Below are 15,760 nucleotides of genomic sequence, written 5' to 3'. Positions count from 1 at the left end.
TGGTTTATTTGCAAGACTTGTTCAAAGTCTTTACCAAGCTGTTAAAACCATACCAAACACAAATAATCACACCCTGAATACCAACATAGTCTACACAGAATGTAAAATGTGACGTTGAGCAAATTGCAATTATTTACAATTTCTAACGGTTAAAATTGAGTGAGTTTGTATCATCACAAAAGCTCCATCAGTGTACCTTTAAAAAAAAAAAAGGAGTTCAACCTACACCGTGCATACTGGTTCTGTAAAACAATAAATGGTACAAATGGGTTGTTCATAATTTCCTGTCACAGAATTGATAGAATATTTAAGGCATGGCTGGTGCAGAGAGGTGTGCTTTACCTCCTCTCATGTATTAATAAAGAATAAGTGGTTGATCATTTATGGGGCTTGTTTTCAAACCCCTGATAAAAAAAAAGTGACACTTATTTCGTGTGAAAACATAAAATAATTGTTCTGTCAGATTGAAAAAATGCGAATGTACATTGTACATCATTTGGGTTGATGATACAATATGAGCTGTACAAGATGTTTGAATTAGTTTAGTAATATTAATTAGAACTTCATAGAATTAAGTTGCCATCTTGTTTTTACTTTATTTAATTAAGCTTATAAGCCATACGTTTTTCTATTCTAGTTTTTAGAATTCTAAAACCTCGTTCAACATGTAAATAAACAAAGCAAAAATGACAAGACAATACAAAAGCAGAATGTTAACTTAATTTAACATGAAGTGAATGATTTTTCTTCAATAAAAAGTAGTCCAAACATAGTTTTATCATTGTTCATGTCACCGAAGATTTAACCCTAATTTTACCAATCTTTTAACTCATACTTTCTTTAAACACGCTCGTGAGAGAAACCTGCAGTTCTCGTAATGCTTGCTTACGTAGTAGCCATGTGAGTTACGGAGCCAATAAGAAGGCTTCTTGTAGACGCGCGCAAATTGATTCAGGAAGTGTTTGTTCTGTTTTCGTTTAACTAAAGTTTCGGAAATTTAAAACCTTCTGCGCTGTTTTGCGACTGAGGAACACAATTCAGCGGAAAATGTCCAGTGGCCTCGAGACAACAAATGCATCATTGCTCGGGAAGGGTGACAGTTTGCATCATCAGGGTAAGTAAACATTTTACTACTTTTGCTACGCTCTTACAACGTCAGGTAGCATTAAGAATGGGATTAAAACTACGATTATTGATGGTTTATTGAAAAATTAAAAGATAGAAAGTTTGCGTTGTACTTTAACAATACCATTTTAATTATATATATAAAAAACTAATAGTCTAACGACATAGTAGGTTAAATAGAAACTAAGTCGTTTGTACCATTTAGTTTGAGATGGGCTCGTCCGGTAAAATATCAGTGATTTACTTTGGCCACCTATTTAAAAGTGTTGTCCATCTTTCCACACAGTTCTTGCCTCCTTCCCACTGTGTGACGTGACAGAAGAAGACCTGACCCAGAACCCTCTGTTCTGTAAACTGCTGGCCACTCTGACACAGTATGTGGACAAAACTGGACTAACTTTTCCACTGAAGACAGAGCTGGACAAGGTATCAGTTGTTACTTATAAACTTTTCCAATGTACAACACCCAACTGTCAAATTAACTGAAGTCGAATGAAAGAACTTGTAGCACAAGTGGCCAACTGGGAGCTCCTTGAGCATTCCTGATGGGCCGTTCCTTATCTATCTGTTGGATTTGCAGCTTAGTTACTGATATTTTGTTTTTCAGTAAGCAGTCTATAACTTACCGATCTTTGCTGGCCAGCAGAAAGAACTGCAGAAACACGGAGGGGACTTTACTTAGCTGACAAAGGTCTTAGTGTGCATATGTGGCTGCTTCTCTGCAGGCTGAACAAAAGCTACAAGGCCAGAGGCGCCAGTGGCTCCACCCCGAGATCCTCCACAGAGGGCTGCAGGAGATGATTCAGCACCACTGTGTGAGGAAGCACCATGTCACTGTACCCCCTGATCAGAACATGGTACATTTTAAAGACTCAAAAATAAAAATAAAAAGCACCAACAGCTATCTGTAAATAATTCACAATATATGTATTTATGGTTGTCGTTGCTCTGTGGCAGCTTTGTTAGCAAATTATTATTTGTATCAAATAAGTGGGTTTTCACCTCACTTAATCTAAATTGGCTTAAGTTTTTATATTGGTTAACAGCTCACTTTTTGCTTGCATTGACAGTGTCTCTGCTATTGAGTACAATGACACTTGATAAAAAATGTCATGGTAACACATCATGCACTTTACATGCAGTTCTATGAAACGGTGGAGAAGTGTCTCCTGATGGCTCATTGTGTCAAACAACTGGATCCCAGTAGCACTACAAACCAGGACCAGCCTTCTGTACTGGGCCTGACACCACAACACACAATGGAGCTCATGCCAACAGAGAAGGTAAGTTGTAGGAATACAGTATGTTTACATACAGCAGTAACTAATAAGTAAACTCTCATTTTTAGTGATATGTTCTTTCTAAATCTGCATCTTTTATTTTTTCATCAATAAAAGATGTACAGCAAATGTAGTTTTTAGAAAAACAGTTTTTACACAAGTCCAATTTTCAGTGCCTTGAAAAAGTATTCATACCCCTTGCACTTTTCCACATTTTTTCACGTTTATATATATATGTATTTATATAAATGTATTTTATTGGGATTTTATGTAATAGACCAACACAAAGCACTATGTGTCTAAGGTAAATGATACATGTTGTTCAAAATGTGTTACGAATACAAATCTGAAAAGTGGAGTGTGCATTTGTGTTCTGCCCCCTTTGTGTCAGTACTGTCAAATAACCTGCACTTGCAGGTACAATTACAGCTGCAAGTCTTTTGGGGTATGTCTCTACAAGCTTTGCATAACTAGAGACTGCACTTTTTGCCAATTCTTCTTTGTAAAATGGCTACAGTTCAGTCAGATTGGATGGAGAGCGTTTGTAAACTAAAGTTTTCAAGACTGGCCACATATTCTCAATAGGATTCAAGCCTGGACTTTGACTGGGGTATTCTCACACATTAATATGCTTTGATCTGAACCATTCCATTGTAGCTCTAGGTGTATGTTTAGGGTCGTTGTCCCCCGTCCTAGTCTCAAGTCTTTTGCTGCCTCTCACAGGTTTTCTTATAGGATTGCCCTGTATTTAGCTCCATCCATCTACCCATCAACTCTGACCAACTTTCCTGTGCCTGCTGAAGAAAAGCATCCCAACAGCATGATTCTGCCACCACCATGTTTCATACTAGGGATGGTGTGTTCTGTTTGATGTTCAGCGTTAGGTTTCCACCTCACATGATGTTTTGTATGTATGCCAAAAACGTTTGGTCTTATCTGACCAGAGCACCTTCTTACGCATGTTTGCTGTGTCCCCTACTTGGCTTGTGGCAAACTGCAAATGGGACTTCTTATTGCTTTCTTTTAGCTAGAGCTAAATGACTCTACCCTAAAAGCTAAATTGGTTAAGCGCATGACTAATACTTGTCATCTGGACAGACACTCTCACCGAAGCTGCGGATCTCTGCATGGGCCTCTTGGCTGCTTCTCTGATTAATGCTCTCCTTTCCCAGCCTGTCAGTTTAGGTGGTCGGTGATAGGTCTGCAGTTGTGCCACACCCTTTCCATTTTCGGATGATGGATTGAACACTGCTCCGTGACATGTTCAAAGCTTGGAATATGTGTATATAACCTAACCCTGCTTTAAAATTCTCCAAAACTTTGTCCCTGACCTGTCTGGTATGTTCCTTTGTTTTTATTGTGCTGTTTGTTCACTAATCAGAATCAATTTTATTGCCAAGTAGGTTTGCACTTACAAGGAATTTGACTTGGTGTAGTTGGTGGAGACAATATAGATATATATCGTTTGCCTAATAGCATAATTGCCTAAATACATTTTTTGGCCAAATTGTGATGCCTAACTTTACTCTCCTATCACTGCCGCATCATTATTGCCTATGTCCTCAGCCTATCAGAACACATTTTAGATTCCAAAATCACTATCTGCCTTGGTCATCTCTTTGACTTGGGCATTTTTGACGCTACACACAAAGATGGCGGACCGCATGAGACAGAGGGCTCTGCTGACCCTAAGTGAAGCATTAGCTCTTCTCTTTGATTCATCTGGTGAATCTAGTTCATATTTCTTCAACTTTTTAGACACTAAATGTACTTTCAGTCAATCAAAGGGTTTATGAACTGTGTGTTTAAACTTTTAATCACATTTGTGCGACAAGGTATGAGCAGTATAAGAGCTAGCTAAGGCTAGCAAAATCTTACCAAGTAGATTTGTTTTGACAAGAAATGAGACATTTTGACTAGAAATAAGAGAAATGTTCTGCGTAAGATTTTGAGTTTTTACAGTGAACTTTTTAATTTAACATGGTATAATGTGTTAAAACACTCGGGAACTTTTTTTATTTTTTTTTATTTTCTTCTACTTCAGGATCAGGAAATGAACTTGATACAAATTAAGAGAAGGAATCGGAGAAGGATTTAGATGACAGTAGATGTGAGAAAGAAGGAAATGACATTGACAACTGATTGAAGGAGAAACAGCCGATGAAGCCTCCAGAGCTGATTCTGATTCTGATCCTGATTCATGGTCAGAAAGTGAACACGATGACTCTGTCTCAGATGAAGACTACATACCTAAGAAAGATGATCGCCCAGATGATGATGGTGATGCAGACACGGCTCAACATAGTGAAGAAGAGGCTGCACGTGAAGCTCCTGCTGTTAAACATTATAAGCGTGCAAGTCACATATGTGGAAGCGACAGGTGATAAAAGACTACGTTCACACTGCAGATCTTAATGCACAATTCCAATTTACTGCTCAAATCCACATTTTTAAAAATTTTTTGGCTATTCACTTTACCTCTTTAAATGTGGCCTGTCTACGGATTGCTGTGTGAACAGCTCATGCTCCTGAAGTGACCCGCATGCACAGTTGATCATTGATGACATCACGCCCATAGACCACGCCACAATGGTGTTTACTGAAGCGACCATGGGAACGGCAACCGGTACTGCAGGACTGTATGGCTTAATGCGAAAAATAGTGTGTGGTGGCAGCCGACAAATCTGTGAGCGGGTGACATCATGAAGGAGGAAGAGGAAGAAAATTCTCACTATTGCCCTCATTCAAAACTTGAGAGACCTGATGATGGCTCCATGTGGAGCAATAACCACATCATCTGTACAGAGAAGTATTTGGATGCGGCGTCAGAGCCAGGAGTGGTGGGGTAATGATGTGGCTGGTTACATGGAGCAAGAATTCTTCCAGAACTTTAGAAAATCTAGGAATACCTTTCATCACATTTGTCAGCGCCTTCAGGCAGAGGTGGGGTTACCCCCAGTGTGCTGGGGTGATGGATTTCTTTTTTTCAATGAACTTCAGAATGACGTCAAAGTCACATCAAATGCGACCTGGCTGTTCAGATTGCGGTCACATTTAAAAAAAAAAAAATAAAAAAAAATAAAAAATCAGATATGTATCCGATTCAGTACCACATTTAAAAGTGGCCTGATTCTGATTCGAAAATTTAATATTCAGTGTGACTTGTGCTGTTCATACTGACAAAAGCAAATCAGATATGGGTAACATATGAGCGAAAAAATCGGATTCAGGTCACTTGCAACTGCAATGGGATCGTAGCCAAAGAGAAGCGCCTTAAGGGAGAGTGTTACAAGAATGCAACTGGACAGCAGAGACAGCCAAAGACTGTGGGCCCACACTGCACATCACAGCACTGCTTAAGGTCTGAGACATGAAGTTGTGAACTGCTGAGTAAAGAAGAGAGAACAGATATCTTCAACAATTTCTGGTCCATGCCCTCCTGGTAGACACGCAAGCTGTATATCCAGACTTTAGTGGAAAATCTGCCTATTAAGCAGAAGAAAGGTGGTGTTGCATCAAAGAGAAACACGTCCCTATCATACCACCTGCAACTGGAAGATGGATGTAAACTCTGTGTGTAAGATTCTTTTCTGTTAAACCCTTGGCATCGCCCCCAGAACCATCGGATCATGGTTAGCTGTGGACAAGAAAACCAAAACTGATCCGCCCAAACCCAAGATCAATAAGACTGGTCCATATATGCCCATATCATATTCCTGAAAGAATGGCTCTCTGGGCTGCCTACCGTTCCATCCCATTACTGCCGTCAGGTTCTCTTCTATCAGAATAAGATGTTTCTGGAGTCGGGAACAGTTCTAAATGACCTTCACAAGGAATACTAGAAAGCTGCTGGTAAAAGTGGAGCATGTGTTGTGAGTGAGACATATTTCCAAAAAGCTTTCAGTGAGCAGAAAGAAATCCCAGTGTGATGTAGGTATCAGTGACAAGGTAGGAAATATAGATCAGGATACCCTTACTACTCATATGAAATTAAAGGCTCAAGCTCAAGCTGAAAAAGCTATGGATAAACAGGAATCCAGTGACAAACTCTCTGTGGACAATGGACCTTCAGAGCGTTCTTCTGTGTCCCAAGACAAAAGCAAGTATGATGTATTACAAAACTAAACTGCAGATACACAACTTTACTTGCTTCAACCTGGGTAACAAAGATGGGTATTGTTACACCTGAGAGGAGCATGAGGGCTCCCTCAGCAGCGAGGTTTTTGCACATATGTAGTGCAATAACTTTGAGTCGGTCCGAGAGGCCAACCAAAACATTGGAAAAGTCAAAGTCTAGAGTGATGGCTGCGGCTATCAAAATCAATGTTGTAACATCACAAATGCGTACCTAGATCTAGCCATGAAGCACGATGTCACCATAGAACAAAAGTTTCTGGCTGTAGAGCACACACAAATGGAGTGTGACTCCATGCATAGCCTCATTGAACGTTGTGCCATCAAAGATATTCACACTCCACCTGATTACATTGTCATCTTTGAGACTGCATTTTTGCATCCATCACCATACAAGGTGACCCAGCTATACCACAATCTTCATGAGGTTATCTGGGGCCTATGTCACCAACATTTGACCAGGCAGAAAAGTTGGCGACCCCACAGTCCATGACCTTTGGACTTTCCAGTACTTGGGAGATGGACAAATCTGGCACAAGTTGGATTTTGAGTCTGACTGGAGAGGACCTACCTCAGCGACTCAGCATACCCGAAGAACCGCTTCACTGGGTCCCACTCTTTCCTGGCGAATTGGCAATTACTCTCAGGAAATTCAATGACTTGCAGGCAATGAAACCAGTACTAAGAGTGGCCCACCAGTACTATGACAACCTCCTTCATCAATAGACAGTGTGAAAACGAGTTCACACAGCACCTGAGTAGGTCTTTGGTTAATGTTAAACATGAATACAACTTGGTTAAGGTCAGACATTTAGAGCAGCTTGGTTAAAGTTAGATGGGTAACACAGCTTGGGCTCTGGGCCTTGTTGATAAGGCTAGTAGCGGATGGCAAGAAACTGTTCTTGTGGCGTGAGGTTTTGGTCCTGATGGACCACAGCCTCCTGCCAGAGGGGAGTGTGTCAAAGAGTTTGTGACTAGGGTGGGAGAGATCTGTCTTTGGTGATGGCAGCAGCTTACCAGATGGTGATGGAAGAGGCGAGGATGGACTCAATGATGGAGGAGTAGAAATGCATCATTGTCCTTGGCAGGTTGAATTTCTTCAGCTGCTGCAGGAAGTACATCCTCTGCTGGGCTTTCTTGATGAGCTCCCTCTTAAGGTCCTGGGAGATGATAGTTCCCAGGAAACGGAAAGACTCCACAGTGTCAATTATGGAGTCACAGAGGGTGATGGGGGTAGGTGAGGCCGAGTTCTTCCTGAAGTCTACAACCATCTCCACTGTCTTTAGAGCGTTGAGCTCCAGGTTGTTTTGGTTGCACCAGGTCGCCAGATGGTCAGTCTCAAGTCTGTAGACGGACTCGTCACCATCAGAGATAAGTCCAATGAGAGTGGTATCGTCCGCGAACTTCAGGAGCTTGACAGACTGGTGACTGGAGGTGCAGCTGTTGGTATACAGGGAGAAGAGCAGAGGAGAAAGAACACGTCTATAGACCTGTTGGCTCTGGAGGCTCTGAAAGGGGTTCGGTGATCTCTTTGAGGTGTGAAAGCACAAGGCGCTTCATAACCACAGAGGTCAGGGCGACGGGTCTGAAGTCATTAAGTGGGCGGCTGTAGCTCAGGAGGAAGAGCAGTCACCCACCAATCGGAAGGTCGGTGGTTCGACTCTGGCTTCCCCAGGCTACATGTCTAAGCGTCTAAGCAACCCCACGTTGCCTCCCAGTGTATCACAATGTGCGTATGAATGATTTAAAAAAAAAAAAGAAAAAAAAAAAAGAAAAAAGCACGTAGTTAAGTATCTTAAGGTGCTGTATGAATGTGTGAGTGGGGTGTAGTTTAGTGAAGCTAGAGTTAGACTAGAAAAGCGCTATACAAGTACAAGTCCATTTACCATTAAGTCCTGTGGACCTTGGCTTCTTGGGAACAGGAATGATAGTAGAGGCCTTGAAGCCAGAATCTGGCCAGAATCTGGTCCAGCAGTCTCCTGTCTCCTGAAGAGTTTGACGTCTCTCATGATGAGATTATCTCGATTATAGCTATAGTTGGGTTATGCTCCTTATCTGAGCAAGGGTAATTATCGGTGGCGAATGGTGGCGAATCAATCGAATCACTGGCACAAAGCATGCTCAGTACGATAGGTAGCGCTGTATCTATTTCAAGTATCGCTAATAGAGCCACTCCGGTTTGACCTCTTCACCACCACCACCAACAACAACAACAAACTCAGGTATTCGAGAAAGATGGCGAATGAAGAGCAAGGTGAAACTACGTCCCGCTACATTTCGCTTGTGGTGAGCATGGTTATGGCACAAACACAATGCACAACGGCGCATTCTCCATCGCGTTGTTTATTTATATCCGACCGCGGTGACAACAACAGTAATATCGTCTCCTTCGACTTCCAGGTGACGATAGCGGGAAGAAATCTCAAGCATGTGCAGAACGCTCGATCCGATTCACTGCCGTCTACATGCACGCATGCATGTTCAGTGTACATTTGGATCGAGTTATCTCGGGGTCTTAATTTGATTACGAGTAATCCGATCCGTTTTTTCATCAGATTAAGGTCTCTACGTGAACTGAATAACTCAATCTTATTGCAATTTAGCCATTAATCTAATTTGGCTTGCAGTTGGTGATCTGCCTGAGCCCTTTCCAGACAGATGTAGAGTTGCTGGCTGAGAACTGAGAAGCTTCTTTCACTGCCTTGCTAAACTTGTACTTCGCCTCTTTGAATCTATCTTTTACCCCACTCCTGAAGGCCTCTTCCTTATCCAACCTTACTCGTCTGAGTTTGGCTGTGAACCAGGGTTTGTCGCTGTTGTAACTCACCCTGGTGCGTGATGGAACACAACGGTCCTCACAGAAGCTGATGTATGATGTCACAGCCTCTATGAACTCATCCAGACTAGTAGCGGTCCTGAACACATCCCAATGAGTAGAGTCCAAACATGCCTGGAGATCCTCCACAGCCTCACTGGTCCACTTCCTTGATGTCTTCACTGCAGATTTGCAGAGCTTTAGTTTCTGCCTGTAAGCAGGAATCAGGTGGACCATGACCTGGTCAGAGTGGCCCAGTGCAGCATGGTCTGGTCGGACATTCAATAAGCTGTCTATATTTAGGAAGTTCGTGACTGAGATTTCCTTTGTTAAAGTTACTAAGGACAATAACTAAAGAGTCCGGGTTAGTCCGCTACACACAAAATATCTGGTCGACGAGCATGCACTGTGCGTCCTGCACGGTCTAATGTTCTCTAACATACCTCTAAAGCCTTCACAGAACAACTGTATTCATACTGAGATTAAAGTACACACAGGTGGACTCTGTTTACTAATTAGGTGACTTCTGAAGGCAATTGGTTGCACTGCATTTTATTTATGGGTATCGGAGTAAAGGGGGCTGAATACAAATGCACGCCACATTTTTCAGATTTGTATTTGTAAAAAAGATATGAACACCATGTATAATCTTCCTTCCAGTTCACAATTATGTACTACTTTGTGTTGGTCTTTCACATAAAATCCCAGTAAAATCTGTTCAGGTTTGCAGCTGTGATGTGACGAAATGTGGAAAAGTTCAAAGGGTATGAATACTTTTTCAAGGCAGTGTATATTAATTCCTTATAACCATGCCGCTGCTTGTCTTTACTAGAATGTGGAAAGAATGAAACAGGGTCTGCCCAGACAGCTGGAGAAACATCTGAAGGAGAAGAGTCTGAGCCTCCTCTCTTACTATCAGCCTGAATGGGGTACAGTAGCTGGAATCTGATAAGATTTATCTGTTGTTTCTGTAAAATGTACTTTCCCCTACAGAATCTTCAGATCACTTAATTTTTCTGTTTGGACACGCATTGTTAAAACATTTTTATTGTCACTTTTAGAGAATGAGAGTGATGGTCTAAAGGCCAGTAAGTTGTCTCATTTGTCCTCCCTGCTTGACAAAGAGAAGAAAAGAGCAGAAAGTCTGAAGGAAACTTGTCAGGAAAATGTAGTTCTTATGCAGAGACAGACCCATCTCTACCTCTCTGTAAGTATTCACCTGAATGTATAAAGTAAATTCTGTAGTTTTTGCATAATTTGAAAACTTGCACTCACTGTGAATTGTTTACAAATTAATAAAAAACTTTTTATTACTAAATAAGGTACTTGTTAAATGGGCCGAAACATAACACTCTCACCTCCATGTTTCACAGTAATAATTAGGTTCTGAGAATTGAATGCTGTGTTTTCCTCTCTTCAAGCATAATGTTTTAAATTCTAATTCAGACCGAAAAGACCAATTCACTCAAAGGTAACCTGTGTTCCATGTGTTCTACTTAGTTTGTTTAGTACATTTTGTACATTTACATTTAGTGTTTCTTCTTTCTCTCACCAACCAGGAGCTGACAAAGTGCATTCAGCTCCTTCAGGCTCTCATTTTGGACCACCGCCTCAAGATCCAGACAGATTTGGACAGGAAGAAATTAGAGTACTTTGAAGGCAAATGTGAATTAGTCCTGCAGAAGATAAAGTGAGTGCTTCATCTGCTTTTATACATGTCAGAAACTCATTACCATTTATCTGTTTATTATTTATTTAGAGATCTATGAGAATGTCACAATGATTAGATGTTTGGAAATATATTGGCTAATATGTTGTTTGATTGTTGCATCATTAAGAAAACATTGTTTGCTTGAGTTTAGACACTCATTGGCCAATAGGATTAAAAAAAAAAAAAAAGAATATGAAACAGACATTCTTTTTCTCATGTTTCTTCTTCTTTCTAAGGACTGAGATGGTGGAAATTCAACTGGAAACGTACACAGCCGACACAATTTCTGCTCACCGAAAAATAAGGCAAGACTACGTTTATCTCATCTCTCCTGTTAGTCAAAGGAGAATGCAAGCAATTTCTCACGCGTGTTTTTTAGAGTCTTCATTATTAGTGATACCCTCTGCAAATCTAACACTTTTCTCCTGTCGCACCTCTGTTGCAGAGAGAAGATGGAGTGTGAGCTGAAGGCCTTTACAACAGAGAAGCAAGCTGTTGAGTTAAAACTGTCATCCTTTGAGATCTTGGGCAAAGAGTTTGAGGCACTGGCTGATGAGTACTGCAGGTTACGGCAGGAGATAGAAATGAAAAACTGGGCTCTGAAGGAGCTAACTCAGTACAGTGAAAAGTAAACGTAACATGGTGTTGAGCTGTCAGCCAGTGCACGGAATGACATGCTAGTTGCTGAATGCATGGCAGAAAAAGCCAAGACATTTGGCTTACAGTAACACATACATTTTTTTTTTTTTTTTTTTTTTTTTGGCTCATCACCATGGCATTCTGAAATTTGGCTTTCTTTATGTACGCTTAGTACCAAGTAGTATTAAAAGCTTTGCTTATTTGTTGCTTTTAATAAGACCGTTTCCCACTAAGCCTATATGATCTTGTATGTGGTTATAGAGTCATTTCTGTATGAATCATCCTATTGATACAATGTAAAGTACATTCATCCTTTCTAAGTATTTGAGGTAACCGTGAAGCATCTGTTCAGTAAATTGATCAAATTTGTCCTAAAAATAAAGTGTTATGGTGTATTTTTGTCAAAAACACAAGTTGTACACATTCACCAATGGTTTCCGTCCATGGTTTTTACGCACTGAGATCCATTGCTAATTTGAATTGTAAAATATTTTTGGAACTCATTGATTATCCTCTGATTGATTATGGTGACCCATCCTTGCTTGGAAAGACTAAACCTTTGGTGGATGCACCTTTTATGCCCAATCCTGACACCCTCACCAGTCCTTAATTAATCTGCAGATTGTAGAGTCTTCCAGAATGGTACTTAGAACAAGTTTTCTGTCTTTGTCTTTGTGTTGCTGGCATTAAATTGATTTTTTTGTACTTTCTAAATGCAATGAAACTGGTCAGTGAAGATGCTGAAAAAAAACCATTTTTCTAAGTTAGTCTCTGTTCATTAAAGTTCAAAGAAATGACTGATTTAAAATTGTAATTGCATTTTAGAAAAAAAATTCTAGTGATGAGGATTGTACATAAAGATTGAATCACCAGTGGTCTGAAAATAAATTACATATTTTTAATACATGCACATATGAGCTGATTGCTTTCATCCACTCTTTGTGCATTTTATATAGCGTGAGTACAGAGTCTTGATAAAAGGTTGAATAACCATAAGCAACTGCATCTCAGGAGTACACAACTGGACTGCAGTTTGCAGTATCATCCACGAGATGGAAGTGTGCCATCAACGTTGATGGGTCAACCTTTACTGAGCGTTCATAAATTTTTTTCAACAATATAATAATATCGATATCGATCATATAATAATTGGTAGAAGAAACAACCAATTTATTGAAATGAAACGGTGTTGCATGTGCCTCAACTTTAGTAGTCGAGAACAATTTATCATTTAAATTATCAAATGAGTTACTGACTCTGTTAGAGACCTTAATCTCTGAGTTGAAATATGAATAAGTTCAAATATGAGATTGATTTAAATGTCAATGTAAGGTCGTTCACTTCTTTGCTGTCCTCTTTGGTAAGTCTGTTGTATTGCGGAGAAACGGAAGTGCGTAAGAGTGAAGCATCTCGCTCTCTTATTCAATCTCTGGTCTCGTCTCATCACCACCTCCACCATCAGCAGCAGAAGCAGCGGCCCCGCCTCGCGACGTGAACCGCAAGCTCACATCTGGCTGCCTGTCACCATTCAGAACTGCCGCGGCATGCTCATATTCACACCGGGTAATAAGAAACGGAATTTTACCAGAGGGGCACGATGTCTGAGGTGCGAAAATTCACAAAGAGGCTAAGCAAACCCGGGACGGCCGCGGAAGTAAGGCAGAGCGTGTCGGAGGCTGTGAGGAGCACCGTGGACCTTGTGGTGAGCTGCTGACCGGCAGCGGTCATTTTCACTATGAAAATATCATTAAACTAACTGGTTAGCTTGCTAACTTCTCCCGCCTCTATCCTGCTTTGGAAAAATGACCATGATTTTCCAATTGTTTTCCCCAAAACACACATTATTTATTTATTTATTTATTTATTTTTAAGTAGTGTTACATTTCATTCGCTGCTTTCGCCTTGTCCCACAGAGCTTCGTTACCGGTGTCGTCAAGCTCTGGTGTGTTTCTAAATGCTCTAGAACGGCGTAATTGGCACTGTGTGTGATGTTAAGACGTTAAGCCAGGTCATCATGAAGAGATTATATACAGTGACTGTAACCCCCGCGTGGTTTCCTGGTCCTATCTTGCTGCCATCACATAATAGTGCGACATTGTCCGCGGACATGCATGTTTTTCCAGTCTTGTGCGGCTCCTTTTGTGTGCTGCTGGATGAGGAGCAGTGCCAGTTGGACAGCTGCAGCATGGCTTCCTTGTTCTTGCCTTGGAGCAGTGTGTGCGCCTCTTTCTTTATTACTGCCACAGAGTTCAGGGGGATGTCTGTCTGTTTTCTTTTTAACGTGGATGGGACAAAAATGATGCTTGTTTAAAGCTAAAGAATGTTACGTTCCTCCATGTGAATGGACAGCAGTGGAACAGGGTACAGCGATGAGGGATTAGGCGCAGTGGTTTGAGATGAATAGCATTTAGGTTCCCGTTGACACAGCATTTGTGTGTGTTTATGTGCGGGGACTGATTTGTGTATGTGTATACATATATTTAAGTAAATCCATGGCATTACATTTGTCTTGAAATGTTACCACTGGTATTAGTACATACTCCTATATTTTGGATTATTTTTGGCTTATCCAAAGCAGTCTGAAAACTCCACTTTTCCGTTTTGTGATGAAAACAAACTTTAAATCTACACAACACTGACCGTTCAAGCTGTGCTGGATGAGTTTGTCTTGTTCTCTGGTTTCCTGAGGATTAGTCTGTAGTCTTATGACGATCATCTTGATGAATGTGATGCAAAGAGTTTCCCGGTGGAATAATCTTGTGATAGGGTTCTGATTTTAGGCAACAGAGGTGGGAGTGTTGTGTGTCTACTTGCATTTGTAGCCACGTGTGGTGTGTGGGTATTTTCTCCTTTAGAAAAGTAGGTAGAGTGGATGGCTGGTCTACTTTCAGAGGACAAATGCTGTTTTGTGGAGGGAGGATGGCTTGTGTTCCTCTCACATGGGGATTCCCTTAGGCATGTTATGACCATGCTTCCTCTGTGACCGTGTCTGTTGATTCATTCCTGGCTGCTTCATTTTTGCTCAAGTGTTTTGGAAGGCGATGTCTGCTTCCATTGGGAGGTTTTAAATATAAACTAAGGAATCTTAGTAAATATTTTATTGTATTATTTTCCAATATCATGCATTTTGAAACATGCTTAAAAAGTTCCAGTCATGAAAAAGAAAGTATACCCTCTTTCAAATCTCAGGTTTTGCTTATTAGGACATAATGAAGAATCGTCATTATCTGGTCCTTACCAGGTATTACAATTCAGGAAATAGAACCTCATATGTAGCCAAAATGCAGAAGCAGAGTGAAGTCCACTCTTACTGCTTCCATAGGAATTGAGAGGCAACAGGAGCGGCTAATCAAATGCAGTTGACTTAACTGATCATCTGCAAGTGTGAGCACCTCTATGAAAGCAGACGTTTTAGGCCGTTTGCTGGTCTGGAGCATTCAGGATTGTGTCAACACCATGCCAAGGAGGAAAGACATCAGCAGTGATCTTTGGGAAGCAGTTGTTGGTGCCCATGATTCTGGGAAGGGTTATGACACCATTTTCCAAAAGGTTCATTACAGCATAATTAGAAAAAGACTGAACAAGTATGGCTTGTTTGGAAGGTTTGCAGAGAAAGCCTCTTCTCTCTAAAAAGCTTAGGTTTTGGAAGCTGCATCTGAACAAGTCCTCTGGAACAATGTCTTTTAGGCGGACCAGACCAGAAGTGGAAATGTTTGGTCATAATGCATAGCAGCACATTTGGAGTAAACCAAACAGCATATCAGTCCCCCATGAACTCTTCTGTATGCCAAAGTATTTTAGAGTAAAATGTGAGGCCATCTGTCGGACAGCTAAAGCTTGGCTGAAACTGGGTCATCAACAAGACAATGATCCCAAACACAGCAGCAAATCTACAACAGAATGTCAGAAAAAGAGTGGAATCAAGTTATTGCATCGTTCCAGTCAAATCCCAGACCTCAACCTGATTAAAATGCTGCAGTGGGACCTTAAGAGAGCTAAATTAAATGACTTGCAAATCATTGCATTCAGTTTTTTTTTACATTTTATCCAAGTTGA

At 40.8% G+C, this 15,760-nt stretch overlaps 2 protein-coding genes across 3 annotated transcripts in view; both read left to right on the top strand.

Moving 5' to 3' along the window:
• Positions 1-975: 975 nt before the first annotated feature.
• haus4 (HAUS augmin-like complex, subunit 4) lies at positions 976-12,079 on the top strand. Its single transcript, XM_072376241.1, has 9 exons — positions 976-1,114; positions 1,412-1,551; positions 1,851-1,982; positions 2,268-2,408; positions 10,187-10,283; positions 10,416-10,561; positions 10,914-11,044; positions 11,302-11,370; positions 11,511-12,079. Exons 1-9 carry the CDS (start codon positions 1,048-1,050, stop codon positions 11,695-11,697), a joined length of 1,110 nt encoding a protein of 369 aa, XP_072232342.1. The 5' UTR covers positions 976-1,047; the 3' UTR covers positions 11,698-12,079.
• A 1,052-nt stretch (positions 12,080-13,131) lies between these two features.
• dock11 (dedicator of cytokinesis 11) overlaps positions 13,132-15,760 on the top strand; it is a 62,680-nt gene continuing 60,051 nt past the window's right edge. For both annotated transcript variants that reach the window (XM_072375828.1, XM_072375827.1), the window contains exon 1: positions 13,132-13,406. In XM_072375828.1, coding sequence (XP_072231929.1) covers positions 13,302-13,406 — 105 coding nt within the window. In that variant the 5' untranslated portion in view covers positions 13,132-13,301. The remainder of the gene's footprint in view (positions 13,407-15,760) is intronic.

The sequence above is a fragment of the Leuresthes tenuis genome, unplaced genomic scaffold, assembly GCF_036924035.1.
Source record: "Leuresthes tenuis unplaced genomic scaffold, fLeuTen1.0.hap1 SCAF_22, whole genome shotgun sequence".
In the NCBI taxonomy this organism is placed as follows: Eukaryota; Metazoa; Chordata; class Actinopteri; order Atheriniformes; family Atherinopsidae; genus Leuresthes; species Leuresthes tenuis.
This window is presented reverse-complemented; position numbering and strand designations above follow the sequence as displayed.

What these genes read in the sequence shown, in the direction of transcription:
- haus4 (XM_072376241.1), top strand. Translation starts at nt 1,048, where the DNA reads ATGTCCAGTGGCCTCGAGACAACAAATGCATCATTGCTCGGGAAGGGT. An exon ending in TACCCCCTGATCAGAACATG is followed by an intron (nt 1,983 to 2,267) that starts GTACATTTTAAA and finishes CTTTACATGCAG; the next exon opens with TTCTATGAAACGGTGGAGAA. An exon ending in TCTGCTCACCGAAAAATAAG is followed by an intron (nt 11,371 to 11,510) that starts GCAAGACTACGT and finishes CCTCTGTTGCAG; the next exon opens with AGAGAAGATGGAGTGTGAGC.